General features: G+C 43.0%; 1 protein-coding gene and 1 non-coding gene across 2 annotated transcripts; both read right to left on the reverse strand.

Annotated features, from left to right (window-relative positions):
• Positions 1-475: 475 nt before the first annotated feature.
• On the reverse strand, positions 476-546 carry TRNAG-GCC (transfer RNA glycine (anticodon GCC)). Its single transcript has one exon. It is a non-coding gene; the product is annotated as a tRNA-Gly (tRNA).
• Positions 547-1,101: 555 nt separating this feature from the next.
• LOC109747194 (very-long-chain aldehyde decarbonylase GL1-4) lies at positions 1,102-8,132 on the reverse strand. The gene is made up of 10 exons (XM_020306289.3): positions 7,846-8,132; positions 6,790-7,013; positions 6,436-6,668; positions 3,538-3,757; positions 3,023-3,404; positions 2,839-2,946; positions 2,407-2,607; positions 2,220-2,318; positions 1,549-1,719; positions 1,102-1,429 (listed from the first exon to the last, which is right to left on the reverse strand). Exons 1-10 carry the CDS (start codon positions 7,903-7,905, stop codon positions 1,268-1,270), a joined length of 1,860 nt encoding a protein of 619 aa, XP_020161878.1. The 5' UTR covers positions 7,906-8,132; the 3' UTR covers positions 1,102-1,267.
• Between the last annotated feature and the right edge of the window lie 16,555 nt (positions 8,133-24,687).

A 24,687-nucleotide genomic window follows, 5' to 3' on the forward strand; every position in this document is an offset into this window, starting at 1 on the left:
CACATGTGTCTATCTGATACTCTAATGAAAAGAGATTAGAACAATCTAGATTCAAGAGAGGTAAGGACTAAGTTGGATCTTATCAAGTTCTAGGAAAGGAAATACATATTCAAATGTATTTTTCCATGCTTTTATACTTATATTTAAATGGCATGCAAAGCACATACAATTTACTAGTGTTTCGTGTAATTGAGTCGATGAACCTCCGAACGGGTCTTGCAAATGATGTAACTATATTGGCAAATCAATAAAGCTTGACATGATGACGTTTCCTAGTAAAAAGATATAGTGGTTTTCTATCCTAAGGTACGCATTGTGTCCGGAAAGCTAATGAGTTAGGCCATAGATTAACAAAGTTGTTTCTTTAAACTGTTGTAGTGGTTTTCTATCCTAAGTTAAAAGTGATGGCATTTCCTCCGAAAAGAGAATTGATGGCAGCATTTCCTCGGAAGGTAAAAAGAAAGTTCCAACGAAATGCACCAGCCGGGAATCGAACCCGGGTCTGTACCGTGGCAGGGTACTATTCTACCACTAGACCACTGGTGCTTGATGCTGCACTTACCGATGTACAACTCTTCTGATAGAAATCCAGTTTTCACGAACGTACTTCCGAGACGAAATCGAGATTCCTGAATGGTTACACTGCAGGCACCAAATTAGCTGCTTCTCGAAAATATTTTTTTCTCTCTCCCCAAGATCCATCATAACGGGATTTTTATACCGAATTTTGGAGGGAGAGCAGTGGCATGTTTGCACTTTCACTTGATCCTCACGATCACTCTGCACGAAGTGGAACATTGCACTAGGTTTGACACCAGGATTACTCGGGAGATCCAATTCCAAACCCGTAGGCGAAATGAAGGACACTGCCAATTCAAACTTTTTTTTTTGCGGGGAATTCAAACTCTTTTGTTTCACTTCGTACAGATTCAAACTCAGGGGAGAAGTGAGTCCAGGTAGTTCTCAGCTTGCCTTCTTTCGTTCACCTCATCTCCGGCCCCGCACCCAGCGGTCCGTCAGTCAAATCAGGCGTTCCGATTATTTCCTACTTGAACTCAAACGCCAAACATCATCTACCATGATCAGAAGTACAGCACTCCATAAGCAGTAAGTTAATGGCATTGATGTTCGATGTTCACACTGATAAATCTTACAGACTTAGCTGTCCGACCAAACAGATCTCCTGCGTGTTCCCGAAAGAAAAGAAAAAAAGGCTGCGGTTTTAGCATAAATTCTCGGTAGTACCATCTTAGCAACATTTCCCAAGTCAAGCTTTCGTGAGAGGGACGAAGCCGTGCCTGATAGCAGCCGACCATGCCTTCTCAGGGTCCATCATGTCGTCACCGCACTCGTGCACGCTCCACCCTTCCAGGACGTGAAGTATTCCGGCGATATGCCACGCGCTCATCACCCTTCTCGGCAGCCAGTTCTGTAGAGGAACCAAACATATATATATATATATTCAGTGATGGTCACCCGCCAAAAAAATCGAGTGCTGGCCAGGAGAGGTTCGTTCACACGACACGCTGCAATCGGTGGTGGTTTTACCTCGCAGGAGTGGATGTTCTGCATGGTGTCCGGGATCTTCATCGCCGGAGTGCTCAAGTAAGTGCAGTCCTTGCGGACTTTCTTAAGGGGGAACTGCGATATTGGAATGAACACTGTTCCTTTTGGTGCCATCCTCTGTTCTTTGTCGTCGATCCTCTCTACTAGCCAAATCTGCAACAAACTGAAACATCAATACAAGCTACTTCCAAGACTGTTAGTACAAGAATCTGCCGGAGCATTTTCTCCTGCCCATTTCCACTATGGTTCAAGTCGATAATCATATTGAGCCCATGCTAGGGCTAATTTCAATGTTTTATTGATCACCACATCCCTTCTTTGCAGAAAAATATATCACATAGCACTTATTCAGGGCAACTGTTTTCATGACTAGAATGGTTACTGAGAACATGTTCGGGAGTTGGTCATACTATGGTGCACCGATACTACTTTTAGGTATGCCAACGACTTTCTTTCTTTTGTTTGAGACTACGAGACTTTTGTCGAACCTTTGACTTTTTAATAATATGGCCGTATGCATCTTTCTGATGCAGAGGCCGGGGCAAACCCCCTTTTCGAAAAAAAAATATGATTAAACCATGATTTAGTTCCACACTCGACAACGTAATAAAGTACTTTCCAGTAAACTTTTCATTGATCAACATAACTTTTACCTTGGTTATGTCATTGCTGGAGCACTTCAAGTAGCTTGCTCTGTTCTCTGGCATCTGTGACTTGAGCATGTCATACTCTTTCTTACGATTCATGATCACCTGGGTAGAAAATGTTTCCATGAAAATATTCTACAAAACTATTTACCCATAAAAGTAGAGACATGGTTGCAAGAAGATATAGGTATACCTGGATGCCCTTGCCACATAAAGCCATAGCAACGGCACGGGCTATCTTAGAAGTCCCTGTATGAAGAAAAACTTGCTTTGCATCTGAAGGGATGCTTTTTAGGACAACTCCAGTTGCTAAGCCACTTCCATCAACAATTCGAACTCCTAATTTTGGGTATTTTTGTCTAAATAGTTCACCATTCCCATTGAGCTGTTTTGCCTAAAGAAAAAAAAAAGAGAATGAAGAGAACTGTACCTGGGATTACGATACAAAGTAAATCCCTTTTTAGATGAATGAAGAGAAAATATCAAGGGATCAGAGCACATATTACTGTACATTTCTCCGTACTATTTAATTTTATTATGTTATTTTATGATTTTTCTGTCTTCACCATGCTCATATACACTGTGTACCTCGGCAATATGAGTTTTTGAAGTAAGGATTAGTTACCTGATTTAGTAGCCCTAGGCTGAGCACCTTAACCCCTCTTACATCAGCATCCAATATCGCCTTTTCAATTAAGTCGTTGATCGATTCTCTATCCCATGTTAGACCATACTGCAGGAAGAAAGAAAATAGTTAAGCAACTTGCAACCATCAGATAAACGCATAAATGGCCAGGGGAGTTGGTTACTTGGAAGTTGTATCTCGGTACGACCCATGTTTGCATCTTCATCTTCTTCAGTTTGATTCTCTCGACCACGAATGCAGATGACCCATAAATCCATGCTACCACCATTGACAGCCATGCCAAGGGCCATAGCGTCCACATATACCACTCGGAGTTATCAGATGGTTTGGATGCTATGGAGGCGAATCCAACCCTTAGATGATAAGCCGATTGCAAGTTGGTCATATGTGTGAGATGAACAAGGTCAGGTGTCTCCTCTGTCCCTTTCAGTGAGCTCTCATACAGCTCGTCAGATGCCTTGTCCATAGTGCTGTATATGTAGTCGTAAAATGGCATGAAGAGTGAATAGTTTGTGCGGAACTGCGTGTGGTGAAGGGAATGAAACCTGCATAAGAAACCGGCAAAAGATTGTTATGCTGATTTCAGTGAAGTCTAGAATTCTCTAAACTCCAGGTCTCATCATTTTTTGGTTAATACCTAGACTAGGTTGTGGGATTATGTTAAGGGTCTGCACTTACGATGGGGTGTACATGAGGTACTTGAGAGGAGGAAAGACTTGGAACATCCACTTTGGCACCAACTCAAAGTTGCAGTGCCCCATGTTGTTCATGAAGTCAATGTAAACGATATACAGCACAAACACGAGGGCGGAGCCATTTCCCATATAAACTGTGGACAACATCGGGATTGCAAAGAGCGTGAAATAGACAATGTGTTCGCCAAAAGGATGGATGACCGCTGCAATACAGAGATGTATTAGAAACCAAGAGAACATTTTCATAAACATGACACGTTCTTTACATGCTTGGTCAAACAGAAGTAATTATGCAAACACACCTCTTAGCTCTTACATTACTGGTTAGAAAGCACACAACCTTTCTATGGTAACAGTGTTCAATCTAAAAGTGGTCAGTTAGAAGGTTGCACAACTGCAACACATCGCCCCAATTTTTTGTTCATAATTAGGATTACTACATTTGCATTACGTTCAAACTAACCAAGTTAGGAACAAGTCTTAAGAACAATAGAACGAAAATAAGATAAATTTTGACACATTGACAGTGGAACTAATCTTTGCCCCGTTCTTGGCAGTTAGGACCAAGTTATTATGACCTATGGGAGAAAGCATGTTTAACACCATCCAAGATCCTAAAGACATGGGAAACAAATAATCCTTTTTTACCCCTTCAACTATTTGTGCATTTCAAAATTACCCTAATCGTCAAAGCCAAACAAATTTGAACTGATCTCCAAGTAGCAAGCCCATAAGCGCACACACACACAAAAGAAAAACATAGAAAACAACTCAGGGAAGTTTTTAAAAAAGGGGAGGTCGGAAAATTGTGAGAAAAAACTTTGAAAGAAAAATCATTCTTTAAAAGTTACTTAACATGTGAAAACTATTAAAATATAAAACTTCATAGCAAAAGAAAAAAATGTAGAAAATTCACAATTAGTTTACCAAATATGACCATACATTTCACCTTTCCATAATTGTTCTTGGTTATTAGTAAGTTTACTCAAATTTCAAAATTCCAGGAATACTTCTTAAAAGTTTCCCTAAGTTTCTGAATATTATGTTTCTAAATTACATTTCCTTAAATAGTTCTGTTTAAAGTCTCTTTCTGAATATATTCAATATAGTTTCATTTTTTCAAAGAAATATGTTTCTCTTTGAGGAATGGGGGATCCCCACCAAGAAAGATGTTTCTTTTATTTCTTTTATCTTTTTTTTTCTTATTTAGTGCTACGTCTACATTAACTATGCAACCACTTGTACAAAAACACCTTGTTGTTCATTGGCCATTCTCATTGCCAACTTAACTAAAGTCACATACACCGATGGGAGACGGTCGCACAGGATACATACAACCGGTTTGGTTGACGGTCCAATAATAGGATAGGTGTTTAGTCATCTCACCCTATTTTCGCCAGTTGTGGCAATTTTATTTATTTTTCAGCTTCATACTACGTAAGACTTTGTTCTGGACCTGAATTTCTTAATAAGATGGTTGTGTACATCAAGGAATGCAGAGGCCGGGGGTATTCCTCCTTTTCAAAAAAAAAACAGACTAAATTTGTTGGACTTCAAATGTTTAGGGTTGAAGATGTCTGGTATCAAATTCCAGGGACCAAATCTAGAATCGACCGCTAGTTAAGTGACCAAAATTGGTTTCCCCAAAAGAAAAAGACCACAAACACCTACATATATATTTGCATTAAGTAGTATATATTTTGAACTCTCTGCTCTGTATGTGGTATCTCAATAGCTGCATTTCTTTGCAGGACGGTCCGCCTTTTATTTCGGAGCTGTTTGGTTTGTGATTAAGATTGCCAAGGTCCGTTGATAAGTTTTTGGCCAAATTAAGGCCCTGTTCGGTTCATGGGAAACTAAAACGTAGGAATAAGGAGAAATAGAGGAATGGGAGAGGAATCTAGGCGTAGAACATAGGAATGACAAAATAGAGGAAATGGCAGACGAATCAGTACAAAAGGTGTTCGGATTGATGGGAGAGAGCACGGGATAGCACCATCTACAGCCACTCTAGTTTTTTTAATCGGCTAAAGCAGTGATTACTTCTGTCTGCACCTGAAAGATCTCCTCTTCTTTAATATTCTATTCTTCTTCATACTGTAGTTCTATTGCCTTGCCTCGGGCTTCCGCCAAAACATGGGGTATAGGTGGATTTTTTCAATCATGTGGAATCCGTAAAAAGCTGCACGTCGCCGGAGCTTTTCCTCTGGAACACTGTTCCACTTTCCTTTGTCCCGAATTCCGAAGGAACAACTTTCCTGCGCCTTTCCTACGAATTTCCCGTGAACCAAACGAGGCCTAATTGTTGTGTTCGGTTGGGCGTGGCCTCTGCCGCCCTCATTTCAGGCAGTCACATGCCATGTTCGTCTCCCTGGCAGTGGCAGCAGCTGTGGGCCGGGCCGTGGTTTAAAGCTGCGCGTACAGAGGACAGACGCTGCGGTACACGTACCCATCCAGTGGTCCTGTCGAAGCCAGCCCCTTTCGTTGAACTTGAAAGAGAGATGGCGAGCATGGGCCCAGACGGGCTGCTGATTCATGAATCATGAGAGAGCATACATGGCGCACGGCAGGACATTACTGTTTTCTGAGCTGGAACCAGGGCTGGACACTTCTGGTAAGTAGTAGGGGTGGTAAAGTTTGCTTGTATGGAACTGATAAACGGTCCTTTGTCAGGGTCACATGTTTACTGTTCTTGGATCCTAGTAAATTCTTCCCGTACGATCCGTGGTACTCGACAGGCTTAAATTATTGGTCCAAGGAACGCCACAACGTAGCAAGTGTACTATTATATGTAACTAAAGACCTGAGGAGCAATATATATATATATAAACTCATGCAGGTAATTAGACACAGAGAGACGGAGAGAGAGAATTGGGCTTACAGGTGATGGGCTCGGTGACGATGGAGGCGTGGTGGTGGGAGTGGTAGCGCGAGTAGAGGAAGTGGTGGTGCAGCGCGCGGTGGAACCAGTAGTAGAGGAACTCCACGGGCCCCGCGTGCAGCAGCGCCGTCGCCACCGCCCCGTCCGTCCGCCACAGCGGGAACCTCCGCACGCTCGGCATCGCCAGGTACCCCACGTAGAAGAGCAGCCCGTTGAAGACGATCTGGTCGTCCCTGCACATCTCGTCAAGTCGTCATCCGTCATCACACAGATAAAAACGCACTTCCAACGATCCATCATCCGGTCGTGACCGTCTGATTTTGAGAAAATAGAGAGGAGAGATTGTTTGCTCACCATCCGCGCTCGCGGTCCACCTGCTCGAACTCGATGTCCCGGTCCACGATGCGGTGCTTGCTGCGCGCGGTCTGGTAGCGGGACAGGCTGATCCAGATCTGGTTGTGGATCATCCGCAGCGCCAGCGACGGCAGGATCAGCGAGTAGGCCAGGTCGATGTCGCCCCACCCCTTGTTCATCACCCGGTACGCGCCGTGGACGACCACCGGCGCCATCACCAGGTACTGCGCCACCACATAACAGCATTTCGCCACCTTAATTAATTATACTATGGAGTACTAATGAATTCCGCGAGACAACAAGAAACAACACCGAACGGGTACCAGGTCGAGAATCTCGTCCTCTTCGAGCAAAGTAAATGCACTGTCTCATGCCCAGGACTGACTGACCCTGGGTATAGTACTGGGGTATTTTTTTTCCTAATTATTTTCAGTACAACGAGCAATCATTTCGTGTTTGCTTGCTGGTGGAGTTCTTGCAGAATCTGGTGCTTGTCAAAATTCCAGTCTGGGAGTGGGACTATTTCGTTTTAATTGTTCACCGGACTCTTTGCCACGCCCCTAAGTTTGGCAGGAGCCCAAGAACTAAAATGTCTGTCTGGTGTCCTCAAATCTGAGATGGATTAAGCAGGGAAACGAAATATATTTTTCTCCTCAGAATGAAAGAGCTGACCTCACTTGTAACTGCAGGCGCAATTTGATTTTGAGGCAGTATAGTGCAAAATAGGAGTGGGGGTGGGATGGGTAAAGGATGAAAGGAAAATTTTCTATTGCTCGTGTTGCTAAATCTAGCAAGAGCAGAACCATGCAAAGCATCAACAACTATTGCGGGTGCCACACAAGAATATCCAAGCAAGCCTGCCAGGAGTGGCAACAGAAAACATTTGCTTTGGAAATACAGTACTGGTTTACTTGGTTGATGCATCAGTTCAACCAACCTAGTTTCTTGCTCTAGAGAAGCCTCTTCCCACGCATCTCGACTCGAGGAAGGAACAGAGCAAAGAACGGAGGAAGACGGAGGAAGAGCTAGCATTGCTATCGCCTGCGTAGTGCGTACCTTGAAGTTGCCCATCCTCTGCCACGGCCATTCAGTCAAAGGCCCCGGCCTGGTCGCCATGGCTGGCTGTGGTCGCCTCCTTCCTTCCTTCCTTCCTTCCCACCCGGCCACCCCAATGGCCAATCAGAAGGAAGATGGTACTGAGTCCAGCCTCGCTCCTGCTACTGCGCCTCGGCTTGGTTTTTTATAAGCGCCACAGTGTGGGATTCACACGGCACCCTTTCAGGTTTCTACCCCACCACCCAGTGACACAAGGACACACCTCACCACTCAGTTTGTGTCATTGTGTGTGTGTGTGTGGCGTGACTTGCTCACACGGCAACGGGTCAGAGGCTGCACAGACTCTGCACGGCTCGGCGCTCCGTTTGGCTTCACGCACCATGTGTGCCTGGCAACGGGCCGACCGCCCCACCCTATCCCCCCTTGCGGCCAGGCAACGCTTTCAATTGAATTGATGCGCCAAAATACAAATCACGGCGTCTCACGCGCCAAATCGGTACGGTTGGGCAGTAGTAGCAAGTACCAATGCGGACGACGGGAGTAGTACACAGAGTAGACGGACGTAGGGGAGGGCGGCAGAGGCCGTTGCAACCAGAACGAAAGGTTTGTTCGGGTCACGCCGAAAACGCTGCCTTGCCCGCCGCGTTCGCGATGATTTACGTGCTGGGAACGTGGGGAGTCGGCTCGGTTTCTGCCGGGCAGCAAGTATAGCGGCAGCCAAGAAACGAAACGTACTCCTACTGGTGTGATGTCAATGTCGTCGAGCGGAGAAGGAAATCGGTGTTTCGTAGCTCCGGAATCAGGCGGTCACAGAAGCTTGGGTTGAGAGGAAGCATGGAAGAAGTAAAATAATAAATGGATGTGCCTTGTTCGACTACCGTCCGTGCGTAAGCAGCACAACAATTCTCCCAAAAAACTATCAGACAATTGTGACACGTATACGCAACAGAAGGGACCAAGTCTCTTAGGAAATTTCTCGCAAAAAAGAAGAAGAAAGAGAGTCTTTTATTTTTATTTTTATTTTTTTCAAGAATAAGAAAGAAGAGTAAGCCCATGGGGCAACAAAGTCCCCCTTCCGTGAGCCGTGGAATTCCAGGTGATGGGACTCGTGTTGCTCCTGCAGGGAAAGGTAGTTGTCGGGATCAGGAGGAGATTGATCCAGAAATCATTGATACAACCTCTAGCCCTAAGAAACTCTTGGGCGAAAACATGGACTTGGACAAGAACGTAACAAAGTGAGTTAGGGACGCGGATTTTATCCCAAGTTCACACTTTCTTGAGGAAGTGTTAATCTTTGTTGGATAAGTGCCGGTGCCATGGCTCCAGAACGCTACCAAGTAGCTCATCGTGTTCTCCTCGAGTCACCACCAACGGATGAGCTTCGAATCACTCGGGGTTGGTCATGAAGGCGACCACACCACACCTTTTCATAGGTCTCTGAAGCACGCCTCAAGCAAGGAAGCTTCCGTAAGAACCCTAAATGTCCAGGAGACCAAGCTCAAAGAGTAACAAGTTGGTGAAGTAATCTTACGGGAACGTGAATTGGTTTGGACAAAGTGTAGATCGGGCCTTGCTCACTCAATCCCCAAAGTATCAACAAATTTGGGTGGAGGGATTGAGAGATATGAGAAAAGCAGACGTTCAAAATGGTGGTTGCTCAACAAGGCAAAAGGATTAGGGTTGGAGGTAGGAGAAAACCAGTGTTCTCCCTTAGGTGACCGTTTCCAGCCGTTGGACTCCGTGCATACGGGCCAAGTTAGCCCCATGCGCATGTGAAAGCGCAGGTTTATTCCCAGAGGGGGTGAATGGAAGATTTTTAGAAATTCGTCAAACTCTGAAGAATTTGAAGATGATCAGAGTGAAGAAATAGAAACACAATGGAAACTAAGTCATCACTGAATCAGAGTACATGCAATCAGGATACGTAAGAGTGAAAAACATCCAATCATACATTCATACACGCATGAAGAAAATGAACTGAGGAAATGAAAGATGGTGTGATGAAATTCTTCAGTTCAAATTCGTCAGAGCACAGATCACAAATTCTTCAGCAGCGGAATAAAGTAAGGGCCGCTGCTAGGCGGCATCCGGATGTAGGAAAAGCAAAAAACATCCGCCTCCTGAACCATCATTCTGGATTCTCTCGATGTACGATGGAGGTCAACGCATCACAGACTTCTCTCCTTCTTTCTTCTCAATCCCAGAACGCCGCACACATAGCCTCGCATACGTAGCAAACTCCGGTGGCACCGTAGAACTCCGACAGTACCAGCTCGCAGCAACTCCGGCAGCCTCGCAGCATGGCGGCGCCGGAGCAGCCCGAGTCGTCGTTGCAAATCGTCGTCACAGTTTCCCCGGAGCAGCCCGAGTTGGCAGAGCCGACTCACAGCATGACGTCCATGGCAGCACGGCGGCGCCGTCGCAGCAGTTCAGCCGCCGTCGTAGCACCGGATCGCAGCATGACAGCCTCGCAGCATCAGATGCTTCCGGCGAGCAGCCGAGCAGCACCTGCGTTCCCACCGGCGAGTGGCCTTGCAACATCAGATGCTTCTGGCGAGCACCGGCGAGTGACCATGCAAAACCGGATGCTTCCGGCAAGCGGCGTCTCAACATCAACTCGCAGGACGACGGCGCCATTGCAACATTGGCTCGAAGCATGGCGGAGGCGTCGCAACAGGTCACCAATTGCGGCAGCATCTGCTTGAAGCACGGCATCGGCGCAACACTGTTTCACAGCATGCGCTAGTCGTCGCAGCATTGGCTTGCAGCACGGCGACGATGTCGTAGCATCGGCGTTGTTGCATCCGTCTTGTCGCTGACCTCCCGCAGCTCCGCCTCATAGCACAGCGCCGCTAGCATCTCGTGTGCAGGGAGAAGAAAAAGAGATAAGGAAGGAGATAATAAAGAGAGGGGGCAGGTGGGTGGGCAGAGGAGGCGGCTGGAGATGCGGATGTAAACATCCGACTGTTTGAAAGCAGTTTCCTAAAGTAAGAGAGAGTTGAGGAATTTGAAATCAGGTTGGCTCGGTGAAGACAATGGAATTCGGTAGACCAGCTCTAGTTGTTGCATCAACTATACGTATGGTTGAGGCGGCCGAGTTGCAACTCAGAGGACACACAGTCCTCGCTGTATTCCTCTTGAGCTAAGGTCACTTAGTCCTCACCCAATCACTCATGTTAAGTCTTCAAGGTAGACTTCCAAAACCTTCACAGACTTGTTCACCAGCACACCACAATGACTCTTGGTGTACACAGAACTTGACGCCTAACCGTCTGGAAGAATGACAGTCTTCAAAGGTAACAAGCGTCGGATCACACAGATCAATCTCTTCAGTGATGCTCAATCACTTTGGCTATGGGTTTTTTCCTCACTTAGGATTCTCTCAAAATCGTCAGAGGATGGGTTGCTCTCTTATGACAAGTGTCAAGTTCTCTCGGAGCAGCCAACCAACAAGTGGTTGTGGGGGCGGCTATTTATAGCCAGGGGACAACCCGACATGAATAGTCATAAATGCCCTTCTATGATTCGATCGTTATCAGGACAAGGATCCACTCGACAGCTGGCACGCGACGCAGCAACGGTCGGGATTGGAACTCTCAAATTCGCCAGGGCACTCAATTTCCTCACTTTTAGGCAGAACACACTGGCGAACTCCTAACTCCTCAGCATGACCAAATTCGTCAGTGACCAGATGAACCTCTTCACTGTCGCTAGCAATCGCGTCAGCTATACTGGGGATTTCCAAAGGCTTCACTCGAAGCGGCTTTTGTGTATAGGTTTGAATAGGTTTGAGCATCACTTTGGAAATGTGAAAAATGTTTCACCTAGATCCCCTTCAAGAGTATGTTTTTCCTATGACTCAAAGAAGAAGAAAAGAAACTATGAAAACAAAGTCTTCAAGCTTCAAAGTCTTCACATCAATTTCTTCAAAGGTTGTACCAATTTCATCACCAAATTCTTCACTTGAAGAAATACATTTTTAGGGGTCCTCTTCCATGTGTTAAAGCAAATCTTCTGGGACTCTGTCTCCTATATATACTCACAAACTCATTAGTTCCTCGACCTATTTGTTGTCAATACTCCAAAACCACTAAGGGGGCACTTGATGCACTTACATCATGAGGTGTCCAGAGGCGAAAACATCAGCCCATGCGCACATGGCTGAGAGGGTTGAACGCTACCCGTGCACACGAGGTTCTAGGACCATGTCCACACAGTGTGTCTAGAGAGCTACCCACTAGACTCGTGTGCACGGGGTCTAAGACCCCGTGCACATGAAGTGACCAGAAAATTTTCGGCACACTGCCATGAGGCACACAGAGAGAACACAAAGTGGATGGATGCAAGGAACTTTCTCAATGGTAGGTGTAGGAAGGCTAGTGTCTGAGTATCGGGTGTTCCCACACCGCCATTCTCTCACCTTGACCCCTCGGTAGTGCAGTTTCCCTACGACACAAATCAAACCGAAATAAAACCTTTGGGTCATTGGAAAACCATGATCTTTTTGAAGTGTGTGTGTTGGGGGGGGGGGGTCAACCATCTACATAATAAACAACCTTCACTACAAAAAATACACTTCCGTGATGATACGTGTTTGTCACAGTGGGTCACCTTTTCTGTCATGTATGTACATCCATGACGATATTATGACACAATCAAGATAGTCATACCTGTGCTGTTGTAGAAGTGTTCCATGACAATACCAAAATTATCATCACGGAAGTGTTCACTTCCATGACGATAAATGATGCGTCATGGAAGTGCTTTCGTCAAGGGTAACCGACACGTGCCATCCACCGTAACGGGTCACCGTTAAGCTATCGGGTCCGGTTTTGGATCCGATAACCCATTAACAGCCCAGACCAATGGGGATTTTCCATGTGTAAAATTATCATTGGCTGAAGGAAACACATGTCAGCTCGTCATTGGGTCAGATAGATGCCTATGATATGTCAACACGTGCGACGGCCCAACACTGGCCCATTTAGCTTACAAAGGCCGGCCCGTTTGACTTGGTCAAAAGTTAGCGGGCCGGCCCATGAAAAGCCTGTTAACGGTATGTTCGCATATGGTCCATTTTACGGCCCGGTAACTCACGACCCATTAGGGCCTTCCCGAAATCGGCCCAACAGCGTCATGTGGGCCGTCGAATATAACACCAGTCTGTTTCACTTTCGGCCCATGTATGGCCCACAACGTCTTTCGGCCTATATGAGGCCTTTCGTATCTTTAGGCCCTTTAGTGGCCCACGGTGACTCTAGCCCATAATGAACAGTAAATTTCTTTGTACCCATTAATGACCCATGATTCATATGGGCCGTTTCCAGCCCGTGTTAGCTTTCGGCCTACTGACGGCCCATACGTTCTTGGGCTCCTTTCCGGCCCTTGATTACTTCTGGCCCGTTACTAGCTTGTTCCCCTAATGGGCCAAATTCGGCCTGTGTTTAGAATCGACCCATTTGTGGCATGTTAACCTGTTGCGCCATTTCCAGCCCGTCCTATATTCTGGCCCATTAACGACCCGTTATGCCTGTGACAGAATTAAGCCTTTGCTATCTTCCGGCCTGTTAACGGCCCGTTACCGTGCTGGCCCGATACCAATTATGCCTGTTTACGGCCCATGTGAACCCATTTATCCGATGGCCGGAGGCCCACCGATTATACGGCCCATTGGAGGCCCATTTATCTGATGGCCCGTAGGAGGCCCATGGATCCTACGGCCTGTAGCAAGCTCAAGGTTACCACGGTACGTATATGGCCCATGGTTGTTGCGACCACTAGCAAACCAGGGAAAAAGAAGAGTAGGAAATAAATAAGTCCAAAACTAACGCTAGGCTATTAAGGCGATTGCATAGATTACATCCACTGGGCATCAAAGTTCGCCACCAGTGCAAATATAGGGAACACCCTACACTATACAAAAATGGCTTGTTGTTTTCTTCAGCCGGTGGCTGCACGTTAAGAACAAATTTTGTATCGCAACAAAACAAATTACAACCACAAAACAAAAGGAAGGTTGGCATAAAAGTTAGCAGTCTGGCAGATAAATGCACCACCAGAAGTTCAGAAGCACAATTCATTTGACCTGGTTGTTACGTTTTCATGCTGTATTGTCCGATGGAGCACCATAACCTTCGCCTTCATTTCTCTTAGGCTCCTGAACAACATAGCAAATGTCTGATAGTCTGGCTTCAAAACCATGCATATCTTGACGACATCGAACAATGGCTGTCCTTGTTTCAGAAAGCTTGCCTATCTTGATCATGAGCCAGTTTGGACGAGATTGCCTTAACAACCAACCCAGTATTATGCAGGAACGTGCTTTTGGCACTATTAGTGGACAGGTACTGACCCACTGCAGCAAGAGGTGACATTGCGGTTATACTTGCCTCGTCACCTTCAGAAGGTGGCGGTTCCATCATTTTTTCCATAGCTTGCTGAAAAGTTGAGTTTTTTTACATTAGTAGTACCAAAACAAAAGATATTAAGGAGGCGGCAAAACCAAACAAAACAACTTTGGTCTATATACAGAAGTTATTCTGGTGAACCTGTGTAAAATATTAGTTGTATTTTACTGCAAAGTACATAATAAAACCAGGTTCCAAACATATGACCATGTACCATGGCTAATGTATTGTCATTTCTTCACATTGTATTGACAACTATGGATAAAGAGACAAAGTTTATAATACGGTAAGCATAGTATGACAACATTCATATCACAAAACAATTGAGAACAGACAAATAGGCAATTGTAACATTGTGTGGGCAAGTCCAGCACGGAACTAGATTACAGATCAAGATCAAAGGAACATCACTCCTCTCTTTTAAACCTTGTAAGGTGCAATGATACGATAAGACAATTGTGTATAAAATTGAAAAGAGTAATAGACATTGGCTGCAAACCATGAAGTTCAATGCACGAGTCAGATTAAGTAGTAGTTAAAAGGCATGAGGATTAAGGACTTACAATAGCGACTTTGACTGGTGTAGTCATGCCCTTCGTCTTGCCGGTGTGACAGTCCTTGAAGATTTCCACAACATTTGGTTCAGGTACTTTTTGGTACTTGCAGGTTTTCCTCTGCATTTGGAACAAGTCAATATAGATCTGATAATATGGCACAACGAAAAGAGTGAAACAACAGCTAATTACAAGAGCCTCGCAGTGTGCAATATAGCTACGAGATCCTGTCGTCTGTTGGAATTTCACTTTCGTACGATTGGCCTTGTTGTTTGAATAGTTCACCTACAAGAAGATAGATTTGTGAGGCACATGCATAAATAGGAGTTCAACATGTGATATGATCACATATATATAATGTACCTGATACTTTTGATCAGACCAGTGTTTAACGAGGCCTCTTCGGTCTTCATCCGGTATATTTTCCACTGGAGATGTTTGGGCAAGTTCACTATTAGCCTTGCCTTCAAAGTGAGATTTCCTCAAGTTATACCGATACTGTCGCAGAGCAGACTTGAAAACATGAGTGCAAGCTTGTCTGGTTGCATCATCTTGGCTATCCAACTTGAACCTCATCTGTTGAAAATTATGGGAGTCTCATTATTAGCAACCTAGAAAGTATGGGACAGAACAAGACGATATTACTAGTTTGCATACATAACCATGCTTACAGATAAATGGTCGAGGAAGGTGTTGAACTGGGTTTCATCTTTGTCATTCCTATACTGAATCCATGTTGGGAGGATACGTGCATGACACCTAACGACAACTGCTGCCTCTGATACTAACTTGGCTGACTCTATAGCATCGCGTGGCCTTTTTAAACCTGTCTCAAAATAGATCTCCATTCTTCCTCCTCTAGATTTAGTTAACCTATCGAGTATTATCCTGATGTTTGTTTCCTCTTGCGCCTAGGTGCTAGTCCAACAGCGAACATAGGAAGTGTTAGTGTACAGCAAACTGTGAGACTACATATAAAGAAGCATGCAACTGTAACTTGACTCCAGCAACTACCTTCTTGCTGTTGAAGCTCACAAGGTTCATCTGATCTTGCCAACTCGTCTTGTATCAAGAGTGCTCCTGAAGTAGTCTCAGGTGGCAAGGGAGCTTGGGAACGTCCCGCTAGCTGAGTTGACAAACGAGTAACTCGTGAAGCTGGTGGTACCGTGGAAGGTGTTGCAACAATTAGGGCCGTCTCTGCTTGTTTGGTGGCAGCTATTACTTTCTGTTTGGCTTGTTTTGTAGCTCGTGTAGCACGGGATACCCCGTTTGTACAATTTTCCGCTGGACTTTGACCTTCTATTGCACCATCGCTACTAGTAGAATCTGCATAATTCTTCCGCTTCCGCTTCCGTGTGTCCTTAGTACTAACACCATCCCCTGTCATTCTGTGTTCCTTCCTCTTTCTCCGTGCCATGTTAAGTCAAGCCGACAAGAAAAATGAATAAAAATTTAGTTCTTCAGAACAAATTGATGCGTGATACAGACGAACTGAACTTTGATGTCAGACAACCACATGATTGGAGGATGTAATATGTACGAAAAACAGGACATCATGAGATAATCAGAACTATGATGTGTGAACTGAGCAGAAGGCATTTCACTAAATTAGAAACAATGCAATGGAAGGTAGACACAATATGGAAGATGCTACAAATATCGCTCCGCCAAGTTAATAGTGTCTCGTCATAACTGGCGTTTAAACAAATGTGACGCAGTACAAGAAATAAATCATATGCAGGATGCAAACAACATCACACTGCCAAGTTAAAGGTCTCTCGTCATTAGTGACATTGCATATTCACAGCATTGCATATTCACAGCTTATGATGTGTAAACTAAGCTGAAGGCATTTCAAAAATTAGAAGCAATGAAAACTAGACACCATATGTAAGACGCAACGTATATCACTCTACCAAGTTAAAACTGTCTCGTCATTAGTGCCACAGTACTGCAAGATACTACTAACGCGACACTACGATCAGAGACCCTTTGCCGAAACTGTGTGCGATGCAATAATCGCAGACGGTGGTGTAAAAAACCCGTCAAAAAAGGTGCAAAATGTTTGCGATGGCGGAGCCATCAAACATGGTTCAGATTTTAGTTGCGTGTGCGATGCAGGGCACACGGTTAATCCATTCAAACTGTTTGCGATGAGGCAGAACAACAGAAATGGGCAGCCATATCAATGTGTGTGCTATGCAGGACACACGGTTAATCCATTCGAACTGTTTGCGATGAGGTAGGACAACATAAACGGGCAGCCATATCAATGTGTGTGCGATATATGGCATACGGTTCACTCGGACGAACTGTTTTCGATTAGGGAACACAACATAAACAGTTCAACTTAATAAGATGTGTGTGATATGCGGCATACAGTTCACATGGATGAACTATTTGCGATGAGCCAAAAGAACACAACGAGTCGTGTAAACAAGATGTGTGTGATACGTGGCAAACAGCCGACTCGGATGAACTGTTTGCGATGAGAAATTACAACACAGACGGTCAATACAGTTACTTCGTGTGCGATTCTGTGTGTACAAAAACTTTGAAAAATGCAAACTAGTTGCTTGCGGTGGCTATGAGTATCGCACACGATGCATCTGCGAGTACTCGTGTGCGATGATCAGTATGTTACACATATGTTTCCTTATGTTAACATGTGTGTGAATTTGCAATATGGAGAGTTAATATGCAAATGCCTTCTGGACATCGGGCACATGCTTAAACTCAATGAACTGTGTTCGATACTAATACTTTCCATGAAAATTTATGAACTTGGGTAACAACATTTGAGTAACATATATATAGTGGTTACACTATTCAACAAAAGGAGGATCTTCGTAACACGGTTTTGACAACCATATGGTCCATATCTACATACTTAACATAGTAACAACTATCACATTTTAAGAGGCTAAGGGCCAACAACCATATGGTCCATATCTACATACTTAACATATATAGTAACAGCTAGCACATTTTAAGAGGCTGAGGGCCAACAACCACAACTATCCACTAGAAGCAGCTTGATCACGACGACTTGGCATCTCGTCAATGAAAAGGAAGAGCCCTCCTGTGCCTTGGTAGAGCATGAGTAGAACAGTGTCTCCAATTTTCCAATATGGATGCATTGCCACGAGAAGCGAGAACTTGTTAATTTGAATGGCTCCATTTTTGCGAGAAATGCAGTACCTTGCAATCACTTTGGCGTTATTAGCAGGCACAAGTGTAATTCGACCACGCCGGGAAATCGATCCAGGAACTGCTACAGGGGGCAATTTCTGTTGACATGTAGAATAAAAACCAATTGTAACATATCGTTGACAGCATCAACATTAAAATAAGACTTTTTACCAGCGTTTTGTGCACACAATTGGTCTTGTTCAGTGTGTGCACCATAGGTCTAATTAATCCCATCCAAAATCCAGCGTTCATACGTTGTGCTATCTCTGTCAGATTATCAACAAAGTTTATGACATGCTTCAAGTCCTTCAAGTGAAATTTGGTACGCTTAGTAACATACAGATCATTCACTATGCATCCAGCTCCTGCTTAAAAGGTGGAAAGGTATTATTTATTCAGAACATGGTAGAAGAATATATAGTGCACATAAATCGGTAAATAGAATTTGTTACTGCCTAGGAATGGAGTCAGAATATGATATCACAATTGGTTGCTTAAATAGTGATCAATTAGTCAGAACAAATACCCCAATTTTGCTAAGTAATACGACAGCATGGAGAAAGTTGAAAGGACACTAACCTCGATCAGACTTTGATCAGCTGATGACGTTCGGGAAGTAAACATCCATGTTAATTAGACCAGGCTATGGTGCACACACTAGAATTTTATTGCCAGCTTCAGTTCATAACACTTAGACATTTTTCTCCAAAGGTCCGCATTAAAATAGGAGTGACCATATTTATCAAGTTTTACGCTAACCGTCATTGTAAATCCATGCTGCATTGTCAATATGACATCCTGGGAGTCATCAACAAAGTAAAGCCCAAGATTTCCTTCTACTCATGTTCTTGCAAAGCAAGGGATGTACTGCTTGAAATGAAAATTAAGATCGCAAATTAGATATATTGAAATAACAGAGCAAGATGCAAATATGGGAGTAACTGATAGAACAGATCAATATATAGATGAAAGCAAAGTACAAAAATATAGAATTAAAAATAGATAAGGTAACAAAGATTTGATGCAAATATATAGATAATGTAACAACAGACGGTATATGTTCACAAATTTAGGCCATGCCGACCGTGGTAGGTTGAGATTGAACATATCGAGCGCTCCCTGAAGTCATCCGGAATGGTGGGATAGAACTTCGTTTCCGACTGTCCACGACCACAGTTGCCCGATTTGTGCTCGCACTGTGGACACATGAATGAACACCCACGAATCAGCTAGAACAAAAATGATTCCACGGTAATTTCCGCCGGTTGATTAACAGCGACGGACGAACTGCGATAAGAGATGAGTGAATATTTCGCTAAGTTGATTACCTTCTCCATGAGAAAAATCCCCAGCCCAATCCCGGAGAAACCCCAGTCGACCAGAGTCTAGAATGTCGGTGCAGATAGGCGACGGAAAGCGGTAGCGGCGAAATCCCGTGCCATTTGGAGCGCGACCGACGCCCGCCGCCAACAGCCGTCGAGCTTAGGGTGTAGAGTTGCGAAGGAGTCCGCGGCGAGTGAGTGGGGACGAAGTGGGCGAGGGTTTTCTTTTTCCTTTTGCATGTGTGAGTGAACACACACGGTTCATAGAGGCGGCAAAGATGAATCGTGTGCGATAGTAAATCACCGAGATTGAATGGGAATCCAAATTTCCTTTGTCCTTCATCCATGAGTTTTTTTCTAGGGTGAACATAAACCCGGCTAATCACCGTGTTCAAATTTGACACTTTTCCGGGTTCATTTACAATATTTAGGGGATTATGTGCATTTTGTAGGCATTAATGCACATAATTCAAATTCAAATAATTGGTGCTTGAAAAGGTGCACAAGAACGTTCTGGATAAATCATACTCGTGGTATTTCGTAATTTCTCAAGCCTTTTACAAGGAATGCGCACATATTTCAATGGAATGTGTGGCAATAGTCAACCACAAACGCGTCATTTACTGGGTTATTGATACGTCTCCAAGGTATCTATAATTTATGAAGTATTCATGCTATTATATTATCCTTCTAGGATGTTTTATATGCATTTATATGCTATTTTATATGATTTTTGGGACTAACCTATTAACCTAGAGCCCAGTTTCAGTTTCTGTTTTTTCCTTGTTTTTGAGTATCGCAGAAAAGAAAAACCAAACGGAGTCCAATTGACCTGAAACTTGACGGAGCTTATTTTTGGACCAGAAGAAGGCCATGGAGTAAAAGAGTTGGGCTAGAAGAGTCCCGGGCTACCCACGAGGGTGGGAGGCGCGCCCCCTACCTCGTGGACAGCCCGGAGACCCCCCTGACTTGTTCCCGACTCCAACACCTCTTATATAACCCCAAACTTCCAGAAAGAAACCTAGATCGGGAGTTCCGCCGCCGCAAGCCTCTATAGCCACCGAAAACCAATCTAGACCCGTTCCTGCACCCTGCCGGAGGGGTATCCCTCACCGGTGGCCATCTTCATCATCCTGGCGCTCTCCATGATGAGGAGGGAGTAGTTCACCCTCGGGGCTGAGGGTATGTACCAGTAGCTATGTGTTTGATCTCTCTCGTGTTCTTGAGGTGATACGATCTTGATGTATCGCGAGCTTTGCTATTATAGTTGGATCTTATGATGTTTCTCCCCCTCTACTCTCTTGTAATGGATTGAGTTTTCCCTTTGAAGTTATCTTATCGGATTGAGTCTTTAAGGATTTGAGAACACTTGATATGTCTTTGCATGTGCTTATCTCTGGTGACAATGGGATATTCACGTGATCTACTTGATGTATGTTTTGGTGATCAACTTGCGGGTTCAGTGACCTTCTGAACTTATGCATAGGGGTTGGCACACGTTTTCGTCTTGACTCTCCGATAGAAACTTTGGGGCACTCTTTGAAGTTCTTTGTGTTGGTTGAATAGATGAATCTGAGATTGTGTGATGCATATCGTATAATCATACCCACGGATACTTGAGGTGACATTGGAGTATCTAGGTGACATTAGGGTTTTGGTTGATATGTGTCTTAAGGTGTTATTCTAGTATGAACTCTTGAATAGATCGATCCGAAAGAATAACTTTGAGGTGGTTTCGTACCCTACAATAATCTCTTCGTTTGTTCTCCGCTATTAGTGACTTTGGAGTGACTCTTTGTTGCATGTTGAGGGATAGTTATATGATCCAGTTATGTTATTATTGTTGAGAGAACTTGCACTAGTGAAAGTATGAACCCTAGGCCTTGTTTCCTAGCATTGCAATACCGTTTACGCTCACTTTTATCGCTTGCTACCTTGCTGTTTTTATATTTTCAGATTACAAAAACCTATATCTACCATCCATATTGCACTTGTATCACCGTCTCTTCGCCGAACTAGTGCACCTATACAATTTACCATTGTATTGGGTGTGTTGGGGACACAAGAGACTCTTTGTTATTTGGTTGCAGGGTTGCTTGAGAGAGACCATCTACATCCTACGCCTCCCACGGATTGATAAACCTTAGGTCATCCACTTGAGGGAAATTTGCTACTGTCCTACAAACGTCTGCACTTGGAGGCCCAACAACGTCTACAAGAAGAAGGTTGTGTAGCAGACATCAAGCAGTTTCTGGCTCCGTTGCCGGGGAGGTGAGTGCTTGAAGGTATATCTTTAGATCTTGCAATCGAATCTTTTAGTTTCTTGTTTTATCACTAGTTTAGTCTATAAAAGAAAACTAAAAAAATGGAATTAAGGTTGCCTCATATGCTTCATCTTTTTAATGTCTTTTGTTAAAATGATGGGAAGGAAAATTTTGCTCAAGTACTAGAAGAAGAATTACGTAGAATGCTTGGCATAAAATATGTGAATGATGAGCATGATTGCAATGTTGTTAGTATGAATTCTTTGAATACCCATGATGCTAATGATATGCAAAGCCGCAAGCTTGGGGATGCTATGTTTGATGAAGATGATATGTTTAGTCCCCCAAGTTTTGATGAGCAAATTTATTATGATGAAAGCATGCCTCCTATTTATGATTATTATTGTGATGACACGTATGCTATAAAGAATAAATATAACCATGAAACTTGTCATCATGATTTTAATTTTCAATTGGATTATGCTTCACATGATAGTTATTTTGTTGAGTTTGCTCCCACTACTATTGATGAGAATAAATTTGCTTATGTGGAGAGTAGTAAAATTTCTATGCAAGTAGATCATGAAAAGAATGCCTTATGTGCTGGTTATATGGTTGAATTCATTCATGATTCTACTGAAAATTATTATGAGAGAGGATCATATGCTTCTACATATTGCAATAATATCAAGTTTCCTCTCTATGTGTTGAAAATCTTGAAGATTTGCTTGTTTTGCCTTCCTATGCTAGTTGATTATTGTTCTCATAAGTTGTTTGCTCACAAAATCCCTATGCATAGGAAGTGGGTTAGACTTAAATGTGTTAGTAATATGCTTCATGATGCTCTCTTTATGTTTCAATTCTTATCTTTTATGTGAGCATCATTAAAATCATCATGCCTAGCTAAAATGGCAATAAAGAAAAGCGCTTGTTGGGAGACAACCCAATATTTACCTTTCCTGTTTTTGTGTGTTCACATGATTAAGCTACTGTATTAATCATGCTTTATAGATTTTGTTTCAATAAAGTGTCAAGTAGAACCTTTGGGAAGACTTGGGTGAAAGTTAATGTGATCTTGCTGTAAAACAGAAACTTTTGCGCTCACGAGATTAGATGCCATTTTTTACTGGAGAGTGCTTTTAGGTTGATTCTTTTTGAAGATGATTAATAGACAAATTCCTCATGTCCACCAATTTATTTCAGAATTTTTGGAGTTACAAAAGTATTCGAATGATACAGATTACTACAGACTGTTCTGTTTTTGGCAGATTCTGTTTTCTATGTGTTGTTTGCTTATTGTGATGAATCTATGAGTAGTATCGGAGGGTATGAACCATAGAGAAGTTGGAATACAGTAGATATTACACAAATATGAATTTAGGATGAGTTCACAACAGTACCAAAAGTGGTGATTTATTTTCTTATACTAACGGAGCTTACGAGTTTTTTGTTAAGTTTTGTGTTGTGAAGTTTTCAAGTTTTGGGTAAAGATTCGATGGACTATGGAATAAGGAGTGGAAAGAGCCTAATATTGGGGATTACAAAGGCACCCCAAGGTAATATTCAAGGACAACCAAGAGCCTAAGCTTGGGGATGCCCCGGATGGCATCCCCTCTTTCGTCTTCGTTCATCGGTAACTTTACTTGGAGCTATATTTTTATTCACCACATGATATGTGTTTTGCTTGGAGCGTCATTTTATTTTTGTTAGTATTTTCTTGCTGTTATTTATATTAATGTTTTTAATCTCTAGTTTCAATAAAAATGTCAAGGATAGCTTTTACCATGCTTATTTTGCATGTATACATCTTGCTGTTTCAAAACAGAAAGTTTACCGCTGTTGCAAAAATTCCCTAGGAAAGTCAGAATATGATAAAATGTTGAATTTTTTTTTTGCATAATAAGCTCTGATAAATTTTCTACAGTGTGGTAGAATTTCATAATGTTTGGATTTAGGGAAGTATGATGAATCTTGCATTCTTTACAGACTGTACTGTTTTGGCAGATTGCTGTTATGTTTGCATTGTTTGCATACGTTTGCTTGTTTAATGATTCTATTTGAGGATAGGAGTATTAAATATGCAGAGGCATTTAGTATGCAATGTTGAATAATAATATTAGTGATTTGTTAGAGTAGAAAATGATAAGGTTTTTGCATTGGTTTATACTAACTTATCTCACGAGTTCTTGTTGATGTTGGTGTGGATGAAGCTTTCGAGATTTAGGAAACCGTGATATGGGAGGAATTAAGGAGACACAAAAGCTCAAGCTTGGGGATGCCCAAGGCACCCCAAGATAATATTCCAAGAAGTCTCAAGCATCTATGCTTGGGGATGCCCCGGTAGGCATCCCACCTTTCTTCTTCAACAATTATCGGTTAGTATCGGTTGAGCCTAAGTTTTTGCTTCTTCACATGATGAGTGCTATCCCTGAAATGTCATTTTATTTTGTTTTGCTTGTTGTTTGAATAATATCCCAAGATCTGAAATTCTTAAATGAGAGAGAGTCTTCACAAAGCTACATAATTATTTAACTACTCATTGATCTTCACTTATATCTTTTTGGAGTAGTTTGTCATTTACTCGTGTGATTCACTTATATCCTATGAGTAAATGGTTGAATGATTTGAATGTCATAAATCTGAAATTATATATGTTTCATATGCCTTTCCCATGGGGAGTAATGTCTTCACATATAAGAAGTATAGGTGGTAAATTTTTTGAAGGTTAGCAAACATTGTATTGGTCACTTGAACAATTCATGAAAGAATATTGAAGGAAGAGAGATTTCACATATAAATATACTATCTTGGACATCTTCTATGATTGTGAGCCCCATTAATTATTTTCAAACCTGAGCAAATTAGTTGAAGTTGGACAAGGAAGACAACATAATGAGTTATGCTTGGGTATATTTGTATAGAAGTTATATTGTTATGGATCCTCTAACATGTGGTGCTTGCTATTTAGAATCCTTTGCTAGCCAAAATATCTGTACTAAGCGGGAATACTGCTTGTGCATCCAAATTCCTTGAACCAAGTTTCTTCCATGAGTGTCCACCATATCTACCTATATGCAGAATTTACCTGTCGTTCCAAATAAAT

This window comes from Aegilops tauschii, chromosome 6 (genome assembly GCF_002575655.3).
Source record: "Aegilops tauschii subsp. strangulata cultivar AL8/78 chromosome 6, Aet v6.0, whole genome shotgun sequence".
In the NCBI taxonomy this organism is placed as follows: Eukaryota; Viridiplantae; Streptophyta; class Magnoliopsida; order Poales; family Poaceae; genus Aegilops; species Aegilops tauschii.